At 43.7% G+C, this 23348-nt stretch overlaps 1 protein-coding gene across 2 annotated transcripts; it reads right to left on the bottom strand.

Annotated features, from left to right (window-relative positions):
• Window positions 1–2468: 2468 nt before the first annotated feature.
• On the bottom strand, window positions 2469–5340 carry ID4 (inhibitor of DNA binding 4). 2 transcript variants are annotated; one of them, XM_083826861.1, is made up of 3 exons: window positions 4791–5340; window positions 4265–4323; window positions 2469–3881 (listed from the first exon to the last, which is right to left on the bottom strand). In XM_083826861.1, the coding sequence occupies exons 1-2, from the start codon at window positions 5176–5178 to the stop codon at window positions 4310–4312; spliced, it is 402 nt and encodes a 133-aa protein (XP_083682987.1). In that variant the 5' UTR covers window positions 5179–5340; the 3' UTR covers window positions 2469–3881; window positions 4265–4309. The 2 variants fall into 2 exon arrangements, with proteins under 2 accessions (XP_083682987.1, XP_083682986.1); XM_083826860.1 differs by having other exon boundaries at window positions 4798–5340.
• Between the last annotated feature and the right edge of the window lie 18008 nt (window positions 5341–23348).

The following is a 23348-nucleotide window of genomic DNA, read 5'->3' as shown; positions in this document are numbered from 1 at the left end:
CCGACTGCAAAGGTTTTGAAGGAATGTGACTTGTACAGCTAGAAAGCATTAAAAATACAAATAATAGTAAAGTGCTGCTCCGCGTTTGCATAAACCTGTTTATCCTACACATGGCTTATTTATTAACTCAGAACAACCTGCAGGATAGCTATAGCATTCCTCATGACCGCTTCTCGTGGAGCTGAAAACGCAGCAACTGCTTAAAAGCAATACAACATGGTTGAGAAACTGAAAATAAATACCATCCCCATGCGAAACCGCAGGGAAAACGTGTCTCCCACTGGAAGAGCTCAAATTTGGCTTTCGTATGGAATCTACACCTCCAATCATTTGGAAATTTAAGAGGGGTTTCAGCATCAGCAAGGACTGGAAGCTCAGCACTGCAGCTCACTGAAACACAGTATTAATCGCTGCTCTCTGCTGACAGCATACAAGTTTGGGATGGAAAAGACCTCAGTCCCTCTTCTACTCCTTTTTGAGAACGTTTTCTAGTCCTTTACAATTCCAGTATCCCAAGCAACAGAGTTCTCACTGCCACTGCTAGGAATGTGCTCCTGAATAAGCTTCCCTTCCGAAGGTTTCCTAATAACCCCAGCTCTTCTTACACTACCTCTATTATCTAAAACGTAATCCCCTTAGCAAAAACGAAGTAAAAAACATGACTACATTTTGTCTGTTTCATCTCTTTGCTTCTACAAACCAGAGCGTATGTCATCATTGCAAACGGAAAGCGGGATGTTAGTTTGACAGCTGGTGACTTGCTCAAGGTCACAACAGAGACTCAGTAGCAGAGCTGGGAACAGAATTTGGTATCCTAATTCCTAATCTGGCAGCCTCACCACAACTCTCATCACGCAATCAAATAGCTCCTTTTAAGGAATGCTTTTGTGACTAAGAGAAAATCCAAGGCATTAGAAGAAAGAGTCCTTTTAATTCACCTTTGTTCAAACATTTACGTCTTCTGCTGTATGGGAAACATGACTTAAACAAAATATGGGATTAAAGTATTTTGAGAGATTCTAGAACCTTTGAAAAACAAAAATAAATATGGCTGTATTTAGGTCTCTACTGATTCCAGCCATTAGTGAGCGATTAGACACTCCTTGCTTACAGTTTCACACATAGCATAAGGAATAAATCAAGACCAGCCTCTCCTATGCTTTAATGGAGCTTTTCCTTTTTGTGTGCTTGTCAGGAATCCTATATAATGTGAAAATTTTCACAGCTCTTTTAGAAAGATTTCAGTTTTCTAAAGGCTCTAACTTGTTGCACCACAGTTGCTTTTTTAAACGAACAACAACAAAAAAACAACGAAATCCTCAAGCCGCTAAACTCTATAGGAAATTGCCGTGATTTGAAACAATCCACGAATTGGTCTGTTCTCCATGGAAGGGCAGTCCAGTGATTTATCAGCTCTCCCAGGATACACCAGCTTTGATATCTGGAAACTCGACGAGGTAGTTTCATATTTTAAGACAGCACATTTTACTCGCTTCCTTTTCTGTGTAACAGAATACTGTAATTTGGCAACAGTGGAGAGAAACAAACGAGGGCATTGAGAACTGATGTTACTGAAAAACCTGTATACAAAATAAGCTGAGCTATAAAAACTCAGCTAGCAGGGGACTACAAATATTAACAGCATAAACAAGGAAAATGAATGGAAATGTAAACCACTCCTGATGAAAAAGTTGGTTTTTAAATAAACAATACAAAAATTCCCAAACTGCAGTAAAGAAAAGAAAAAATCCCATTAATAGCATTCTTACTGTCATTGAATTAGCTGGAGACACAAAACAATAGGTTCATGACTTAATTCTACAAGAACGTGTATTTTGCTCATTAAACTACTATAACATCTGAGTTGGGGGGAGAAAAAGTGGGGACCCACTCCCTGCCCCTTAAGCCAGGGCTAAGCTTGTGAAATGCCACTGCCCTCAAAGCATTTGAAGTGACAGGAGGCCTCATGTTTGCAGACATGCGAGCCAGTTTTTGATTTGATCTTTATGCAATTATTTTGATTAAGAAAGTGTTCATCTTGTTGACATTATCACTGTAGTCAATAGCTAATGACCCCAGCAGTTCATTACCTTATACATATTTAACTTAATAGAAGAAGTCCCTTGGGTTATGGTACTTTTGACACTCGTATAATCTGAAACAAATCCTCTCTTTTTTAGTCAAACAGACCATGTTACACACAGTTGGCTAGCTATTTACAAAGCACCCAATTAAATCCTACTTAATTCTCCCACTCTGAAAATCCCATCTCACAAGCGCGCAGGCTACTGATCACACAAAATGAGCATCTTGCACCAAGCCTGGGCATTAGTTTACAGGCTGTAGAACTCGGAGCTTACAAAAGCCTGCCATAAAATGTACTTGCCCATAAAACAGTACGAACAAAAAGAAAAGCAAGGAGAACATGCAAATTCAGAGAATTGAAGAAATAAGCTGAAGAATCACAGTTAAAGACAGGTAAATCTAGTTTAATGTTCACATGTAGTAGTTACACATCACAGAGATTAAACAGGATTTTAACTGTAACATAGCTGCAGTGAAATGAAAGTCATCTTGTACTAGAAAAATAATCTTGACGCAGTTATCTGATTTTTGGTCTACTTAAATTCATTTTAAAATGAGTTTACACCACTGATCATAATGACTTTGCCCATATGCCTTTCCACAGTCCCCTATTAATACTCTTTGGACGAAGGAAACAGTAACTGTTTTTGTTAATGGTTTGCCCTTTGGTTGCAAGCAGAGAACTGTTTTCGCTTTTTAAACAATTAATAAGACCATAGGAATGCAGGTTTGCAATAAAACCTTTTGGTACTAAATGAAGTTCCAGAACAAATTTCTTGATCTGATGCAACAGCAGATTTTTAAAAAGCTGATTAAAGATCTAAAGCATCACCCCATAATGCAAAAAGTAGATAGAATTTGTCTATTTTCAGTAAAAAAAGCACTACATCTTACCGCTACTTTTATAGAACGCACTAAAAACCCCTGTGCCTAAATGACAAAAGTGTAGTCTCAAAATGTATAATACACTTACAAACATTTTTAGTCTAGATTGAGGAAAAACACGTTTGTATGGACTCCAAACAAGTTCATTTGCAATTAGACATCTCATGCAATCATGCAGGACCACTAGGTATAGCTGTAGCTTCCGAGTCTAAAGGATATTTGGGGACAATTGGGGACAAAAAAGCCCTACACATTCAAGGTATTTCCATATAAGCAGCTCCATACTTGAGCTGCAGTTTCCTAAAGAGATTCCCACAGATTTAAAAAAAACATACACACCTTTATAATATTTACAAAAAATATTTAATTAAAAATATTTTATAATTACAGTAGTCTATTAAAGCATATACTTTTCTCACACATAGAACATCTCTATATATACACAGTATGAAATGCCACGCGTTTTCATCTATACAATATGTAACACTCCTGCAGGGAGAAGAAAGTTCCCTGGGCCCCAATAAAACCATCTATTTGAAACAATAGATGTCAAATATATCTACAAATGCTCTGGTAGATTAGTAAAGCTTCAAGGATCGGCTGCTGGCTCCCTCAGTTACGCTCCTAGGGGCTTGGCTGGAGCTCGCTCCTCTGTCCCGGGGCAGGGGCGCAACTTTTGCCGCTGGGGGGTCCGGCACCCCGCTGCCCCCGCCGCTCGCATCCTGCTGCCAGGCGGAGAGAAGAGGCGGCGGGTGGGGGGCTAGGGAGGGGAAAAACCGCTCCGGGGGGCGGCTGGCTCTGCCGGGCGGAGCGCGGGGGGGTCGGCTCGCTCCTTTTTTTTTTTCCGCCGGGCCCCCCCCCTTCCCCGCCGCCCGCCCCCCGCGGTGCCTCTGCGCGGCGCCGCCGCACACCTGTGGGAGAGGAATGAATAGAGGGGGTGTGTGAACCGCTCCGCTCCAGACCGACTGGCGCCACCGACAAAACACAAGACATGCTTGATCAACAACCCAAAACAAACCAGGTCAAACAACAAGCGCGGCTCCCAGGCTGGGCCAGGCGGAGGGATGCGCAGCTGCACGCCGCAGCCAGAAGCGCTCCGGGCAGGGGGGGAGGCGGAAAAGGGGGAGGGGGGAACATGAGGGGGTGTTGGAAAAACGGTAATTAAAAGGAATAAAATAACCGCCCGGTAATTAAAGCTAAACCCCCGGAGCCTGCTGCGAATGCTTGCGGCCGCGCTTAGCCCCCCCTTCGCGACCACCGGGCGGGGGGGGGCTCCCGGCGGCCCGGCACTCACCTGGGGAGCGGCGGTCAGCGGCAGAGGATGCTGTCCCCCGGCTTGTTAACAGAGCCAGCCTGCACAGCAACGAGACGGCGCCGAGTTACGGGGGGGGATTAGGACGGGGAGACCCCCCCCAACACCACCACCCAGCCCCCGGGACACGCCGTTCCCCGTACCACCGGCGGAGACGCTCCCCGTCCCCGCTGCCCCCCCAAAAAAAACGCCGCACCGGGGCGGTACGGGTGCCGGAGCCCCCAAACCCGCCGACATCCGCCGCGCTCGGCGGAGGGCCGGGAAGCGCTAGGAGCAGCGCCGGGAGCCGTGTGTGCAAACACGCTGATTGCGGCGGCTCCCTCGAGAGGCTGCAATTACACTGGGAGCACCGGGCGGCTGCCGGGGGGATGGAGGCGGCCACCGCGCCCCGACGGGGGGCTCCGCGCCCACCCCGGGGGCGGCAGCCGGGCCCGGTGGGGTGCTCAGACGGCGGCGACCACCGCGTCCCCGTGGTGGCCCCCTCCCCGCGGCCCGGCGTGGCACGCACCTCTTACCGGGTCGGTGTTGAGGGCCGTCAGCGGGGTCCGGGGGGTGGCCGCGGGGCAGCCGGCCGGGTGCTGCTGCTGCTGCTGCCGGAGCAGCGCCGGGTGCGTCTCCAGAGCCAGCTGCAGGTCGAGGATGTAGTCGATGACATGCTGCAGGATCTCCACTTTGCTGACCCGCTTGTTGGGCGGGATGGTGGGCACCAGCTTCCTGAGGCGGCTGTAGCAGTCGTTCATATCGCACTGCAGGCACAGCGCCGCCGGCTCCTCGCCCCCCTTGCAGCCGCTGTGCTCGGCCAGGCACCGCAGGGCCGGGGGGCCGCCACCGCCGCCCGCCCCCCCGGGCTGCGCCTTGCGGCTGCTGGGGGGCCGGCCGGGACTCACGGCTTTCATGGTGCCGCGGGGAACGGAACGACGGAGGGGGGACACCGGGACGCCCCCCTCCTGCTGCGACCACCGCCCGCCCCTCTCCGCGCACCGGGCTCCTCCCGTCCCGCTGCTGCCCTGCCCGGCCGCTCTCAGCACAGCCCCCGCCGCCTGTGCCGCCGCCGCCGGCCGCGCCGCCCGCTATATGGGACCGGTGGGCGGGGGGGGCGCCGCGGCGGCGCGTCGCAGCCAATCAGGGCGCCGAGGCCCCCCGTGGAACGCGGCGCCGGCCAATGGCGGCGGGCCCGGGGGGGCGGGGGCGCTGCTGGAGGGGGCCGGGCCCTGAGGAGGAGGAGGAGGAGGAGGAGAAGGGGGGGCGGTCCCGGGGAGGAAGGTCCGGGGAATGCGGGAGGCCCCCGCCTCGCAGCGGCCCCCGGCGCCGTGCCCCGCCGTGGGGAGCAGGGGGCAGCGCTGCCCTGCCTCCCGGGGGGCGTTTTTTGTCGTATGTGTCCCCCCCCCTCCCCCCGTCCTACCGCGGGTTTTGGGGGATGCCAGCAGGGAAAATCCCAAGGAAAACTTGAGGCGGGGTTAGGGAGCCGAGCAAAGCAGCGCCTGGGAACGTTAAATTAGAGCGCATAACTATTAAAAATGCATGGGGATGGGGTATTTAAAATTCCTCCATGGCATATAATATTAATCCGTTTTATGTAAAATTCATACCTGTAACTTAATTTGCTCCATTAACGCGCGGGATCACGTATTAGTCGATGTACCATGTTTTAAATATGATGCTGCGAATGTCCGGAGTTCTGCACTTTGAGACAGCATTAAAATTAACAGGCGCATACTCCAGAGCCCGGCTTAAGTCGTCCCGTGGCAGATCACAACCTTTTAATTTAATAACGTGGTGCTCAAACTTTCTGTTAATTCCTTAATAACCAGAGCATATTTCTATGGGACGCCGGTATGAGAGACACCGTGCCTGGCCCTACCGCCGCTGCAATGCTTCACTCGATGAGTGAAGTATGTCTGCCTGCTGGGGAAAGGGCTGCAGGAAGGAGTAAAGGCTGCAGGATCTGCCTCTGGGCTTTTAAGTCAAACCCAGCAGAAGGGGGGAAATTCATAATGGTGATTAATGATTGCACGTCCCCTCAATGCTTAGTCACAACGGGTGATATAGGAAGGGTACGGTGGGAAGCTGTCAAACCCAGAACGTGAATGAGCAGTGAGGCTGGATCGTCTGAAGAGTATAATGAAACACACTTTCACTCTCTCTCAGCCTTTAAAAGCATATGTTTTGAGGCTGTGCTTACAAATACTCACACTCTTGTTTTGCTTATTTTGTCCCACTTTACCCATGCCATTGATGGCAGTTGGGCTCCTCTAGGCGCGAAAACTAGGTGCGTGGTGTAAATCTTTGTCTGACTGAAGCGTAGATTTGCATGCTAACTGATGACAATATGATGGGAAGACTTATTTCCATTAGCTACAGGCTGGATGATCCCAATTATGCTGCCGTCATTGCTTTTATTCTGTGAAACTCCACTCTGCCGTCGCTGGCTCTCATGAGGTGGAAATATAAATGGGCCCTAAAGCATGCAGTATGGTTACAGTTTGTCTCTTTCCCAGAGTCTTTATAATATGGACAGACCCAACGTGCTGTCTAAAAAAACCATCCCGATCTTTAAGTCATGGTGAGCACGCAGATTCAAACCTTGCTGATCCTATTTAATTAAAATCTTCATGAAAGTAGACACACTGTAACTTTGTGCTGTGCTGTTTGCACAGAAACCCTTCCTAGAAGCTTGTGTGATCTCACTGGAAATCTCTGGGAAACCCCAGTATGTAACTGGTTCCCCTTTAGCACTCGCAAAGCCAGTTTGGACAGATGATACACGCAGGCTGTAGTGTCACAGTGAGAATCCACAGACACTACACTGGCTCTTGAAAATGACTCGGTATTTCTGGAAACGCGTGAAGAACCGTGATATGCCGCCGAGCTCTTTTTCCATCGGGCTACTTCCACAGCAGAGGCTCTGCAGGGAAATCCGGGGCTCTGTATGCATTGCTCAAGTTGCGAGAAGATCGTGTGTGTTCCCAGAGCTAACGTATCTCGGTAGAGATACGTGGGAAAGGGAAAAACAGCCCTCCCCTCTGACTATCGCATAAATATTCAGGGGATTTCCTCTAGTAACTCCCTTTGATACTCGTGAAGTTGATACATGCTAGTCCGACATGCTCCGGTGAACAATAGGCACCAATTCCCTGTTAACAACCCGTCTGCTTGTGCTCTCCTTGAAGTCAATGGGAGTTTTGTCATTGACTTAAGTGGGAGCAGGTTGGGTCGGCTGCTTTTTCAAAATTTAGATTGGATGTGCACCAGATGCTAAGGAAATTGCTCTAGAAATGGGTTGGAAAGCCCAGTATGCTAGCAGTGGAGGTAGATATAGTGAAACTCTTCATCCCTGAAGACGTATACAAAAGAGAGGGGCAGTGGCTGCTGCTTATGCTTTTGTCCTATTAATGGCAATATTTTTCATGACGTGAGCATATAGGGATTAATGCTCCTGTTTTTCACCAGGCCAAGTCTGGATTTTCTAAATAAATTCTGTGCATCTTTAGGCATGTGGTCCCTTGCTGGCTGGCTGGAGGAGCTCATCTGTCTTGGCTCTGTTTTTCTGTGCTCTCTTTCCACATCCAGAGTAGAAATTCATTTCCTTTGTAACCAATTCTTGCAATATTATCAACAATATTCAACAATATTATCAACCAGATCCTCGATAGTGGACTAGTTTAGCTGAGACTTGATGGGCTGCGACAACATCACAGATGCTCTCTGGAACTTTAAAAAGTTGCTTTTCATACAAAATCAAAGTAAAACAAGTGAAAATGAAAACATAATTACTGGCCTTACATCTCCTTCATCATGGGGTTAATCCCACTTAACTTGATGAGAGTACTCTCAAGAGTAAAGTAGGCTGGATTTGTCAGCACAGGTCTGAGTAGATTAATATGTCATTGACTCCAACTGAAAAAATAAACCTGAGACATTCACACTGCCCCTGGGTCACAGCACCTTAGGACCCGATAGAGAGTCAGGGAGGGGGAGCAGCCCTCCCAAGTGCTCAGCACAGGGGACACCTCCTCTGGCAGCACTCCGGATCCATGGGTGTTTGTGCATGATACGATGCCACCGAACCAACTGGTGCATTGGATAGCACCACATTAGTTAAAATGGTCTCAGGACAGATGAAATACAAAGGCAACGCATTTAGGTATGCAGAGGGAAGCAAGCAGTCGACATGGTTTCTTCCACAAGGTTACTTGCTATACCTACCTTAAGAGGGCATGAAATGCACACAAATGCACAATGCATTTTTATTCTTAAACAGGTTATGAAAGAGTGGTTGAGTCAAGCATCCCCATTTTGGGGTTTGGGGCACAACGGCAGAGCAGCATGGTAAAATCCCAAGCTTTCCTTTGCTTGCAGCTGATAACTGGTGTTTTATCCTGGGGCACAAAAATGTGACACTGAGACACCCCCCATTCCTATTGACTTCAGCAGGCATCCAGAAGACTCAGGAGCTGCTCAACACCTAGAAGGCTGGTCATTAAAAAAGCATTATAAATCTCTGAATGGTTTATGGTTTATGAGGGAAATAGCAATTGATTCCTCAGTAGTGCCATTACTCTCTACTATTGCTATCATTCAAATGGCAATAATGTTGGTTATTTACCTTCAATTAAAATATCTAGTTAGTTGTGATGTCATTTAAAATAGCACTATAATGTGTTTAGTACTCCCTTACCAAACACCATAGATAAACTCCTCTTGGCAACAGGGGACAGCAATATGAAATGAAAAATGGGGCGGGGGAGGGAGGTAGAGGAAAGAATATGTAAATCCTTTTACTGGTTTATTTTCCTACATGCCTGTATCCGCCTGGATGTGGCCGTGCTGGAGGTGAGACTGTGGGCTCCTTCGCAGTCTAATCAGAATGGGTCAGGGAAGATCCGGAGCACAGAGAAGGCATCTCACTCTATAGACTACCAATGGACCAAAAGCCATCTGTCTTCTGCTACCTCTCCTCACCAGAGATGGTTCATTGGCAGAACTCCCTAAAACTCTTTTTAACACAAGACTTTTCCCCAAAGAGTGTGAACCATCTTCAGTACTGTTCTCTCTATTTTCTGAAACCCAAAATCTAAATACAACTCACAACCTTAGCTTATTTTTTTTCCTCATTTTTCTGAGAATTTTCAGGTGAATGAGAAAGACGGAGATTCTCAAGAACTTCACCTGTGTTCTTTGCAGCTGCCTCCCCGTTGCTCCTCTGCATGAAGTTTATTAGAAAATAAAGAGAAAAATGTTTGTTGCTGGGCCACAAGAGCTCTTCACAGACAAAGGAGTTTTTTTTTTTTTTTCACGTTCATGTAGTTGTCCAGTTTAGAGCATTCTCCTCATGACAGGAGCATACTTCTACTTAACTCAATGCTTCAAAAATCAATGCTTTCCTTTAGCTTCAAAAAATCATGAGAACAAAAAATTTGGAGAGATGAGAAACAGATTAACAAACAAACAAACAAGCAAAACTTCTTACGCTGATGTAAACTCTTTTTTATGCAGACATGGAAATCAATACCTAAAGAAATATATTTTATCTTCATAAGTGGGGAGGAGAACTGAAAAAGTCTGTAACAGGGGTTTGTACCGAAGAGCTATTCTTGCTGTGCAGCCTCCAGCATGGCTATGTTATAGAAAATTGTGCAAATCCACCGACTGCTTTCAAGAGGCTGCGGCAGCAGACAACACTGGTATGTCACTGAGAGATGCCCTGGCATTTTGCTGCTGGTTGTAAGTTGGCTGAAGGCTAATGTCATTTAAGAAGGTTGCTTTGTTCAGGTGACCAAAAACGCTGGGTTTGTTGGGTAATGTCAGATTTCTGTGTTGACTGAAGCGAGCTTGTGGCAAGAAAGATAACTCACGTTGACAGCCTTCTGTAGTGTGGTCCAAATATAAGCAGTCAAGATGCTTATTCTGGGGAAGGGGAAAATAATTTAGGAGCATTTGGAGCAGCTTCCTGAAGAGCACTATATTAAACTGAGTTACATAGTAACAGATTGAATTTGGAGTCTTAACTTTAACTTTAATTTTATTTTGTGTAGATTTAGATCAGATTTATGTGCAATGTCATGCCCTTTGTTTATAGACAGAAATCCTCAGCTAATCTGCCTGAAACTGATGGTATGATATGGCCTCGTATTATTTTCATGTTTGTTATGAGTTTGCATTAAGAGCTCTATAATCACACAAATAATACAGCCTACAGGGACAAGGAGCAAATCGACCTAAATTAAATAAGTATCTGGATGTGTACATTCTCATCTGCATATGTTATCATTACACCAATGATACTGGTATTTATTTGCAGGGGACCTGAACAGCTTCATCAGCAAAAACAGTCTAAGTTCAGGCCACAAAAAAAACCTGCAGAAAAAACAGTAATCCTTTGCACTGATACAACATTTTACGTTTTGAAAGCTAATGCTAACACGTTTGTTACTTGATCTCTGTGAGTGTTTTAAGGAATTCTTCAAAATCTTTGTGGCTTTTCTTTGGTTTTGTTTTGTTGTGGAATTAAAATGAGAATCACTTCTCTTTCTTTGAGTGAGAAGACTGACTTTCTCACAGCAGAGGGACATCCAAGGTAGGCGGAGAGACCTTTGATTTCTCTGCTCTGATGCAAATGCTCTGATGTTTCTTGTGAGTGGTCAATTGGCTGTCAAAGTACTTTTATGGGTCAGCGTCACTTTCAGATATCACCTGCTTGCCAAATATTAATTTACAATTCTGCATTTTGCTGTTGTGACAGCCTGACCAGTATTTAAAGCACTTTAGAAAACGTTGTTTGCCGCTTGGATTCAAGCCGGATCGGTGTCATCATTGGGAACAGAAGCTAGAAAGAACTAGGAGTTCAGGTCTGGCGGTGGTGGTGGGGTGGGGAAGCTTTTCAAGCTGTCTTCAAATCCCCTTACCACAGTTGTTTATGGGCCACCCCCATGCACTTCTGAGACAAGCAGAACTCTGTGTAACCTTATTTTCTATTTACCTGCTGTGGTGTTCCTGTTGCCATAACATGTGAGGATCTAACAAGTGCGTAGTAACAGAAGAGAAAAGCTCTTCCTCATTCTTCTCTTCCATCCAGCAGAAGAAATTGTAGAATAGTAGGAAATTATCTCAAAGGTTGTAGCTGAGTTTTTCTTTGCTTATGTTTGAAAAAGTGCTCTGCTAAAAAACGAGGTTTGTATTAATTTGTGATAGGATGCTTTCTGTGATCATTATAGCCTACACTGCTTCTGAAAAAAATTGTCACATAAGAAAAAAAGAGCCCTCATCTTTTATTGACAGAATACAGCTCTTGCTGGATGTCACACTTAGAGTGGAAGAAAGAAAGTGAGAGTGACATTATCTCCTTTTGGTAGTTAGGGTCACACACTTAGGTCTTAATTCCAATAATATGTTGTACTAAAATGACCTCAGGTGTTAATTAGGACCACAGGACTGTGTAATGAAAACCACTGCATACCACAGTGAATTAAAATCAAGATACACATTGCAGAGTGCAAATGGCTGGAGATGCAGATAAAATGAAACATGGATGTAAGGAGAATATCGGACAATGATCCATGAACTGCAATTCTTCACAGTTAAGTATATTCTGTGACTTACTAATTTTCCCTTATAAGAAATGGGAATTAATGTTATTTTCCATTCGAGAGTAATTGTATAGCAATTCTTCATGTTTTTCCTTCTTGTGCAGAGGGCAAACTGTGTGAAAGTCAAGACACGTTCAAAATTGCTTTTAAAAATGCTTCAACATGCACATTTTCTTACAGTTTTTACTTCGTTTTCTTAAAGTTAAATGAGTTAAATTAAATATAAGAATATTTTTGGTAATCTCACAGCTTATGCTAAGTAACTATTTCAAGTTGTCTTCAATACCAGTATGTTTCCACATACTTACCTTGAAGTGTTAATAACATTTATTTTGGTTATTTTAACTCCACTAGCATGCTCTTTCAACACTTTAAAGCACTGATATATGTTATTCGAGCAAATCTCTTAACTTACCTCAGTGGGGAAATTGACTTGAAAAGCAGCACAAATCCTTGCTCATATAGGAAGTTTGTCTTGAAGTTAATGAGCTTTTTTGCCTGAGTAAGGATGTGGTATAAGGCCTGCTCAAGTGAGCAGAAGTTTCACAACTGGATGCAAAGTCATTAGCTTATTTCAGACTGACCTCTTGAAACAGTTACTCTGATTCTATCTCTGGAAAAGTGTTTCTCAAAACTCTATTTTTTTAAAATGTGAAAATGCAAATGCAAAAGAATTTAATATATATATAAATTAAATACAGAACTCTAATTAAAAGAGATTGTGTTTAGTGGTGATGATTATTCAAAGCAAATTCTGTAAAGAAACAGGTAAAACCAAATGTTTGGTCCCCACTGGATTGCATCCAGTGTCCATTGCAGTCTTTTTCCACTGGGAATAAGAGACTCAGTATAGACAGAAAGAGCTTTCTTTTGCCTCCAGAAACTCCTTTCCACACACAATGCATCAATCTTCTTTGCAGTATGACATAGATTATGATCAGCAATACATTAATAGAATATTACATACTTATAACCTTAACACAAAGTATGATTTACAACCTTGCATCTCAGCTGCTCCTTTTTTTTCCTCCTGACTTCTCTGTATCTTCTTTCTTCTGAATGGTCTTACACTTGCTGAACTGGGATTGTCTGTGGTGTTTAATGTTTTAGTGAGGTGCGCAGTCTCTCCTTTCACTCCTTAGGGTATTGTTTCATCCTGATGCACTAAGAGATGCATGTCTTCCTCCAATGCTGGAAGACCTTGTTGCTCCAGACAAGAACTAAGATGGTTACAGCCTGTTAAAAACTATGCCAGATGAAACTTAAGCTGGCATTGCATAAACAGGACACACAACGGGCAGGCACTGGACACAACATTTATTTTCAGTTGTTATTGATGACCTTTCATAAGTTGCTCGTGGCTCTACTTTGGCCTGTCACTTGGGAGTTAAAGGGTCATCAATAACTTATGGAAATGACTGTCATTGATAGTCTGGCCACTGCATACCCAGTATTTTGTCTCATATATAGACACACACAGACACAAAATACAAATCACAGAAAAAAAAAAACCACTTTTGATGTTAGCCCTTGTCCTTTTATCTTAAAAAAAAAAAAGTGGCTTTCTGGATTTTTTTTTCTTCTTTCCTTTTTCTCTCTTCTTTCCTTCCTTATATCCTTTCTCCCGTTCTTTTTCTTCCTTCCTTCCTTCCTTTCTCTCTTTCTTTTCTTTCTCTCTCTCTTTCTACTGGTATTTCATAAAGATATGCCCCTAATTTATTTATAAGGGTAAGCCTCCAGGACAAGGTAGTATTACCGAGCTGGCTTACCAGTTCCTCTATACACGAGTACATTTATAATTGATGAAATGGTCTATAGTGTTGTGGCTAGAATAAACTTAAGGTCAAATCTCTGGGAGAGCAAATCTTGCCATTATTCCTGATGAGAAATAAATACGTGCAGGAACTAAAAAGTGCGGAGCTGAAAGGGAATAAAACTCAATGTATGAGGGCATTTTGAACAATTCATTCCAAAGTGAAAGTGCTTTTTCTTAGTTTTTCTTCATTGCCTTGATCTTCCTAAAACTGTTGTCGGGGCAGGTTAATGACTGACCTTTGAGGGAACCACATACCAGCCTTTGTTCCCTAGCAGTCAGGATCTTGCAGAGGCTTGAAACCTTTGAGGGAGAGAATAGGATTAAACTGCTGTGTGAAGTCCAGCGCAGGTGATGATCAATGGGAGCGGAGGAGCGAGTTTCTCAGGACGCTCCCTACCTTCCCCCACCAGAAGGAATTTATTCCGTTTCCTTCGAGGCTACCTGATGGAGGCGGCTGTTGTCAGTGATTGTTCTCGGATTCATTTCGATTAAGCAGTCACCAAAAGCACGCGGTGTTAAAATCCCGCTAAGATCTTAAAGGTTCCAGGTCACTTAAACACCATGTCGAGCAGGTAAAAAAATAAAACAAAAAATAAAAATCAGACAACCTGAACCTCGCGCTGCAATCGTATTTACATAAACCTAGCTTACTTGCCATCCTCACATTTCCCAAACGAGAGAAAGGCGGGGGTCTGCGCCTGCAGCACTCTGGCCGAAGCAGCGTTTGCCAGGCGAGCCCTCCACACGCCCTGTCCCAGGGCACAGCTGTACAGCTGCGAGGGGTCCCGCTGCGTGTCCCTGAGCACCAGGTGCTTCGGCAGGCAGGCTTCAGCAGGGGCGAGCTTTCACCTGGCCCACAGACCGCATCTGCGCTGCCTTGAATCAGTTTGAAAGGCAGAAAACAGAAAAACCTGTCCGTCTCAGCAACGCTTTCTGCTGCCTTTGAGGGCGAGTGGTTGTGAACATTCCTAAAGGTTCGCTCTCAGACTCCTGTTCTTCCCCGAGAACTTATGCTCCGAACTCCTTTATTAACAGAAGAATTACAATAATGGGACACCAGGGCGAGAATTTGGCTGCCTTTCGGAAGATAAGTTGGCGTTGCTGCTTCACCCGCACCTCCTGCCGGGTCACAAAACACCCGGGCAGCTTGTGCCGGGCGGACTTTGCCCTAAACCCGCTGAAAACACCCCAAAAAGCAGACCCGGGCGCGCAGCGAGCGTGAGGAGACCGCCTCCCGCTCCCACCCCCCCCCCCCCCCCGAACCCTCACCCCCGCCCCGCGCCTCAGCCGCGGGCGGCCCAGACCGGCCGGCGCCGGGCGCGTGACATCACCCGCTCGCGCTGCGGCCCGGCTGGCGCCGCCGGGGCGGTCGCCGCGGCAACGCGGACGCCAATCGGCGGGCAACGACTTCCAGCTGCCCGCGCGCCGCCAACCGCCCCAACGGCCCCAACCGCCCCAACGGCCCGCCGCGTGAGGGGGCCGTGTGTGCGCGTGTGTGTGCGGGGCCGCTCCTTGTGCCCCCCCCCCCAGCACCTGGAAACCCTCTGCAGAACTTTCTGGAAGCGTAAAGGCCCGCACACTGAGCGTGTGGCGTGTTTCTGTGGGAGGCCTGGGGCTGGCGGCGGACCTCAACGCTGCCCCCTTGGTGCTGGTCACGCAGGTGCGGTGCCATCTTTAGGCGCTGAGATGGAAGCTTTGGGGGTTGAGTTGGCTGAGACTTGAAGTAGAAGCGCCAGGACACAAATAAAACCAACCTACAGTATAACATTAAAACATGGCTTTCACACCATAGCCTGCGATTCTTTATTTTCCCATTTCCCCCCACAACTATGTGATTCAGAAACCTCTCCTGTTCGATACTTCTGCAGCCTGGTCCCACATAACACCCTGAAGTCCCAACCCAAATGAAGGATCAGAAGTGAGGGGACCTCCTGGCCTTTTGTACGGTCCTCCGGCGGGTAGCTCACACCGCTTCCTTCGGGAATGAGTACTTCCTACCTGTTGTCTTGCAGTTTGCTGATTCACAGTTCAGACATGAAACCATCTGTAAATATTAGCCTATATAATTTGTAGTGATATTAAACAAAGTGGTGAGAATCCTGCTTAAGGAAAAAAAAATTAATGGCTTTCCATATGGTTCAGAAAAGCTTAACACATACTAGTTAGCATAGTGTAGGAACAACACAGTTCTGACTCAATTTAGCTGTAAAAATGAAGACTTAGTGAAACATTAATTTTCCAAAATTACGGAGTGTTTTAATGTGATTGTAATTGCCCCTTTGTGCTTTTAATTTATTAACATTGTTATAACAAATTATAACTCATTGTAACCAAATGCTTTAGACATTAAAGAACCAGGCTGGTATGCTGGCATCTCGATATAAAGGCGATCTCTGTATAATGCAATCACAGAGTATCCGTTCTGATTTACTTGGAGTAACTTACGCTAATTCTAATATTCCTTCTGCATAGGTATTGTTACACTTCTGTGTCTCAGGCTGTATTTTATGTGTTCACATACAAGCTTTGTGTGATGTGTTTCCGTGGGGAGCTGCACCTAGGCTCAGGACAGCCAGAAGATCTGGATCATGTACAAACCAGGCACAGCAAGCTAGTGTAAGTGATGCTGGGGAGGGGAGCCCTGTGGAAACTCTGACGATGAGAGCTAAAGAGTGTGTTGCAACGATGTCTGATTAGTTCATCAGGAGCCAGCATGAGTCTGGAACATCTAGCACTGAGTATGAGCCTGGATGCAGTCCAGCTGCTTCCTTGCCCTATAGAGCTGAAGCACTAAGTCTTGCTGAACCAGACCTGTGCCTGCTTGGGTGTGCCTATTGCATGTTCCTGTTATCAGGAGTGCTGAGGAGCCCAGCACAGCCAGTGTCCACACAGGAACATATACCTGAATCAGCATGGATGGTGCTCAACTGGAGGTACTGAGCTAGCTTGAATTCTGCAGCACCATTTGGAGCCTGTGTGCCATGCCCCATAGTGACATAAACTCAGCTGCAGTCCTAGGTCCAGGCTGGATTTGTGCTGTGCCCAACCAAGGGCTTAGACTGAGTTCAGCCTGGGGTTAGTGGCATCAACTCAGTCCCAGAGCCATTCAGATCAGTCTGGACTTTGCTGTCCTGGGAGCATGGCATCAGGATAACTGGGCAAGCTCTACAAGATGTATTCATAGTCCATGTTGAACCAAAGTACCTGCATGGATGTGAATTTGCAGTGCCCTGGGATGTGGGCTGACCTAATGAACAGACCCAAACTGGCTCTGTATGGAGCTCCCCCTGGTGCCTCTGTCCCTTCAGCTTTCTTGATTTGCTGCTCATCACCTATGATGTAACTGCAGGTTGACTTTGTCTAGTGTTGTCCTTGTAGACATGTAGGCTAAAATGTGGTGAATGGGCAGAAAATCGGTAAAAGCACTAGGAGCAAAGTTTATAGAGAGAGTCAGTAGCACAAGGAGATGTTGTTTAAGACTAGGTCTGTACCCTGACACTTTGCCATTAATTTTTCTTAAGGGTAAGAAAAATTACCAGGGCAGATCCATGGGAACGTGGAATTGACTACTGTAAAAAATGAGTATAGCACTAAACTTCAACCGTGCTTATGTGTTCCCTTTTTCAGTATTTGTAATAGTCAGATATTTGTGTTCTTTCATAGCACATTACATTTCTGATGTAGCAAAGTGTTTAAATTATGTTCTTTAGAGCTTTACTGGATCAGGGCCACTGTCAGTACTTCCAAAGACTAAAGCCTAAAACATTCTCTGAAATCTTTGGCTAGAGATTGTCTAGCTTTATTCTTCACCCAGAAGGATCTTATCTGGACCCTCCCATAGGAACTGAAATAGCAAATGTCATGTATGCAGCCTTGGCAGTCAGTTTTGAACTTGGAGGACTTCTCTTTGTGAAACAGCATGGGCCAACATGCCTATGAGACATGTTCAAAGCTTTTTATGATTTTCTTATCCATTTGAAACACAAACAATTCCCATTTTCCAAATCAGGCCTAGCTGTATATTACGATGGTGGTGGCAACTTGATAAAGAAATATGGGAAGCATAGTCTTCAGTTGCCTACAGAATGTGCTTTGTCCAAGACGGAAAGAACCTCTCATTCTAAAATTAAAGTAAATCATTATATTAAAAGCTTATAATGTGCAAGAAACTGTTTACTGATTTGTAAACAGTCTTCAATACGCTTTCATTGTCAGTAGTGCAAAACACATACCTGGATACACCAATGACAGCTGTCTAAGTTAGACAGCTCAGAGATTTCAGCTAAGTTAGACTCAGATTTCTTTTCATCTTTGAAGTTTGTTTGTGTTATTGGGGATTTGTGGCTTATGCTTCTGATAAATGCAATAAATTCAAACATATGGCCTTATTCTGAACTTTTTTCATTTTTGCTTAGGTGCCAAGGGATGTTGGGTTCCAGTAAGTCAAATTTTTTTATCTTTTTATGTGGGATTATATTATCATGAGCCCACTATGCCCATTCAAGAAGGCAGAGGGCTAAAGAATATATTTTCAGGCAGCCTATGCTATGAGCTAGAACGTGGGGGAAGAAGGTCTAGTGGTGCATTCACAGAGAAAATGCAACTCTACAGGGTGTGTGTGTTGAGGACTTCGCTGTGCTTCCCAGGGAGAGAAGGTAGTGCTGGAGAGAATCAGTGTAATAGGTAGGATTTTAGATCTCTCTCTACTGTTGACTGGGAATAAGGAGATGAAAGGAGGCCTATGACTGGTGATTATTTTCCAGGCTTTAGAATGGAATAAATGTCAAACAGCACATTTTTATTATGACATTGCATCCTTAGAACTGACCAATGGCTTGGTCCTGAGAGAGTTCATACTACATTTATGAACTATGGTAACTGTATGAAAAATTGTTTTGTTTGGTGTGTGCATGCATGTATGCATAACATTTTTTTAATTGGTTTCTAACAGTGTAATTAAAGCAAACTAATTTATGGAAAAATCCTGCTATAGTAATGTACATTTTCTTGGAATAAACAGAAAAAAAAAGATTAAGCATGAAAGCCTTGAAATTCCAGTCTACCATAACAGTGTTAACAGTAGTTGGACTGCAGTGCTCTATTTATGTAAACCTATTTCCATGTGAATTGAAAAAGAAGGGAAGGAGGGGAGGAAGCTTTGTTGGTTTAGGGCAAAAGAACAAGTAAGTTGTTGACCAAATTTGACCTGACAGTTGCCCTTTATATTTCCATAATTAATAAAGTAAAAAAAGTATTTGCATTGATTGTAACATGTTTTGTTAATTACAGCTATTCGTCTTATTCATATTGTCAAATGGAAGGTTCGTGTTTTTGATCAGCCAGGCTCTTAGCTGTGGTAAATTCAACTGTACTTCTGGCTGCCTCATGGCATCTGCTGTGTGCTTGTGCTGCAAAGTCTGTTCATTTATGCTGCCAGTGCTCTCTGTTTTTCTTGTGGAAGAGTAAGGGTGGCTTTTATGCCTAGGTTAAAGAGGCTATTTGTACTGCAATTAAAATGTAGTGCCTTTGAGTTAGATTCATCCACTCAAAATGCAGTATTTCAGTGTTCAGTAATGCAGCCTGACATGCTAGACAGTTGAAATCTGCAGAGGTTATATCTAGAATTATGTGGCTCTGAATCCGGGGCATGAGGTAAGAACGTGTCTTAACTCTCTGATGTAATTTGGGCTTATTATTCCCACCAGGGTATACTTACAAAAAGGATCATGGTATTGTGAAGGAGACCTACTGCTCTTGACTGAATCTCTTATATGCAGGCAACTCCTCACGGCTCTTCCTTGTGTGAGCTTTAAATGTGATTCTACCAGATACCTGAAATGTTATTTGAAACCTAATCAGATTTTAATCTGTAACTCTACTGTGCTTCTGAAACCTAAGCAGATGTGGAGATCTGAGTACAGAATGTGCTGAGGTGGGACTTCACTGTGGCACATTTACTCATGTAGTATTTGCTTTGTATGGATTTATGGGGTGGAGCTCCTGACTGCCCCACTAAGAGCTGTGTGGTACCCTGAGCGCTCCTTTGTGACGTGCCAGATTCATGGCTATTTGTCCCCTGTGTGGAGGTGGGAGGTGTATTTGTTCCAGGTACTGGGAAGATAAGTCATTGGTAATCTTTTTCAGAGAATAAAGATGTGTTGTCTTGTTTGTATCTGTTTGTATTGGGATATATTGTGTATCTGAGAAGTTTTATTGTAGCTGTTCTTGAAGATTTTGATTATCCACAGAAAATGGACAGCCTGGGCAGCAACATCATTCACTTTCTCGTACCAGAGCACCCATTTTGGACACAGAATGAAAGAAGCATATTCAGCCTTTATGACGCTGAGACCATTAGCAGTGTTGCTATTTGAGGGAGGAAGGACAATAGGTAAATTTTTCAGAATAGAGCTATCGCACTATATTTTATTCAGTAGGATTTTGTTTGTTTGTTTTTGTAAACATTTTTGTTCTCCCTTCAGCGGAGAAAAGATGTGCACTTTTCTTTAGTCCCTCAGGGATCTAGTAGCATATATTTGGAATATTTTTGTTGTTTCTCCTTTCCTGTGGGGAACTCCTTCATAACGGTGGTTAGGGTAGATGGTTTGAAATCAGTAACAGTTGAGAAAGTAGATATACCCATAGTGCTTAATTTTAAATGGATTTATCCTTAAATATGGGCACAAGTCAACTTATAGGATTGGATCCTTCATGTGGAACTTGCTTTTGATTTTCAGAAAGTTTCTAACAATCTGAAGTCAAGCTGATTTTATTTTTCTAGCTGTTAGGCTAAAAACTGTATTTAACATTTTAAAGTAGCTTGTTTGATTTGCCCACACTTTCTATAGAAAACCAGCAGTGCTGTCTTTCTCTGTCTTCCTTTCACAAGTGTCAGCTGTGATTCAGAGTCTGACACAAGTCTAGACAATATAGTGGGTCACTTGATCCTAGCTATAAACTCTCAGAAAAAGACAAGACTTTAGCTAAGCATGGTATGTTCCAGGAGGCATTTCAGACTTTACTCTGGCTCTTGTGCAGACTTCTCCAAGCTAGTTTGCTCCCAAGACTGCAGCAAGAACAGAGGATTCATCGCTTTACTAGGAGCTGTAATGAGGCACAGTCTGTTAAAGACTTTCCATCTGGCCAGGCTGCCGTCTTCAAATACTTGTTTGATAAAGGAGAAGTTGTTCTCTGCTGCAATGACTTTGTATTTCCTAAGAACATGACAACATTCTTACTTATGTTGATGGTAAAATTTTGGTAAGGTCATTGGGATAGGGCAAGCCTGGAAATATGCTTTTGTTTAGAAACAAACTTCCTCCTATGCTCCCTCCTATAGCCTAGCCTTCTTAGTAGCTAATTAACTGCAATCTGAAGTTGCAAAGATAGAATTAGCGTGTGGCTATACATGCATAAATATCTTTCTGAATATCAATTTATGATCTTTTTCACTAATTTCCTGAAAAGACTTTTCACCTGTTTGGTTATATTGTATCGATCTCTGTTCCAAAGAGCATATTTTGCCGTGCTCATCCTTATATTCTAGATCAGCTAACCTTTTCTTGTAATTATGAATTGTTTGAAAACCAGTTCCTACTCTGATTGATTATGATTTATTAGATCTTAATCTAAGGTAGAAATTTGTAGTCTTCAATGACTTCTTTCTAAAGCTTGTGGGAAAATAGCTTCACTTAAGTACTTGTAGAGAGTAATTCAGAAGTTAGATTTACTCAGAAGATGGTATTTACAGATTAATCGGCTATGTGCTCTTGGCACAAGTTCAGTGGAAAACTCCTGAGAACCTACACACTGGGGTCACTTGGGGGTTGTTTTGAAAGTAGAGTATGCAGTTGTGATCTGTGGTCACTGTTCAATTCAGTGCTATCAAGTCTGTCCTAGTAACAGAATATCAATTTTCTTTAACAGTGGGAGGACTGGTGAAGATATCAGAGATAAAGTCTGCATTTAGTACTCTATTTGCACTCTTTCAGACTTCAGAATTTAAACATAAATAGTGTATTTGTATGAGTTATACACATGTACGTGCACTGTACGTATGTGCATATAGTATAGTAAAGGTACAGTAGCATACTGAAAGTATTTATTTTCATATGTTTGATCCTTTTTAGCATCATATAGCTTTTGTGCACAGGTCCAACAAGCCCAAATCACTTGATCTAAATTCTCAATAACTTCAAGCAGATGGATGTCTGCTAAGTAAGTGCTATTTGGATAACTATAATGAAAGAACTCCTTTGTTTATTTGTTAATCACATGCAAATATCTGCCAGAAGCTTTTCCAGCGTCCTCAGGAATCACAGCTTTTTACTAGAGCAACCATTCATAAAGTATTCATTTGAATAGTAAAACATTTTCCCCTCTCCCACCTCCAGTTTTAACATAGCCACATCATATTTCTAATTGTTCCTTTTTACTGTCTTCCTTTCCCACAATTTCGGTTTGTACTAATTTGGACTGTAAGTGACCCTGGCCTAAGATCTGTGATGGACAGCCTGACAATTTGCAGTTTTAATTGTCGTTCTCTTTGACCTCCAAGAAGATGGAAGAAGGACTATGAAATGCTATAAATATTGAAAGGGGAAATGGTAAATCAGCTCTAATCCTGCTGCTGAACTGAAAGCAACTATAACAGTAACTATAACAGCAACTACATCAGCAAATGTGAAATGCGTGACTTCATTACATGAGATACACTGTTTCGCATCAGGATTTACAGACTGTGTGTTGGGTTCCATTTCTTTTATTCCGAGAACTGGAAACTTTAGCTGCTAGTAACCACAACGTCTAGCTTCACAAGTGGTGAGGTATGAGAAGCACTCTGAATCCAAAGCTGAAAAACGCTGGAAGTTTTAGATCTGTTTTGCCCCTATAATGTTTATAATACAGGAGTAGTACCTGATGATATGCTGTTCGTAAGGTACTTACTTGGAATAAAACTGAATGGCTTGTTCACATTTGTTTTCTTCTTTGTATAAAATATCTGTTTCAAATTTAACCTCTTTCCCCAACCATCTCACACCACACTATTACAGATTGAGGTGCATACCTAGATGTCTACAAATATGGTTAACCTGTATTCCTACATATGTAGTCACATAGGAAAAATGTGTGAGTGCTAATCAAGAATACAGGTGTCATTTAGTGCCATTGTGTGTGAATGGCCAATCTCTAAGGACTGTATTGATGACCTTTAAATATAAGGAGAATTCATTATGGTTAGCAACTATGATTTTCAGGAAAAACAAAACATGTGGTGTTGCTGTTGAGTTTATTAACTCCTTTAGAGGTTTGACAGAGTGCATAAACCAAAAAAACCTCTTGTCATTTGGCATACTAGTAAATGTCAGTGACTGTACTTTCTTAAAGCAAGCTCAAGAAGGTATCCCCAAATCTTATGATTACCTTGCATAACTCTTTATTCTGTTCTGTGATGATAGAGGGTTTTCTTTAAATCCTTGCATGTAAGACTGTAAATTCAGACAAAGGATTTGTATACTAAATATAAGATATAAATATATATAATTGCATGTAATACTTTAAATAGTGCATGGATCAAACTACTGACAGGCTCCAGAACTCTTCATTGCTTTACCCAGTGCAGATCTTAATTGTCTCAGGGCATTAATCAATAACAGCAATATGG

The sequence above is a fragment of the Anser anser genome, assembly GCF_964211835.1.
Source record: "Anser anser genome assembly, chromosome: 2".
In the NCBI taxonomy this organism is placed as follows: Eukaryota; Metazoa; Chordata; class Aves; order Anseriformes; family Anatidae; genus Anser; species Anser anser.
The sequence above is the reverse complement of the archived record's forward strand: the minus strand, read 5'-3'. Positions and strand labels throughout refer to the sequence as shown.

What these genes read in the sequence shown, in the direction of transcription:
- ID4 (XM_083826860.1), bottom strand. Translation starts at nt 5,178, where the DNA reads ATGAAAGCCGTGAGTCCCGGCCGGCCCCCCAGCAGCCGCAAGGCGCAG. An exon ending in CGGCCCTCAACACCGACCCG is followed by an intron (nt 4,324 to 4,797) that starts GTAAGAGGTGCG and finishes GTTGCTGTGCAG; the next exon opens with GCTGGCTCTGTTAACAAGCC.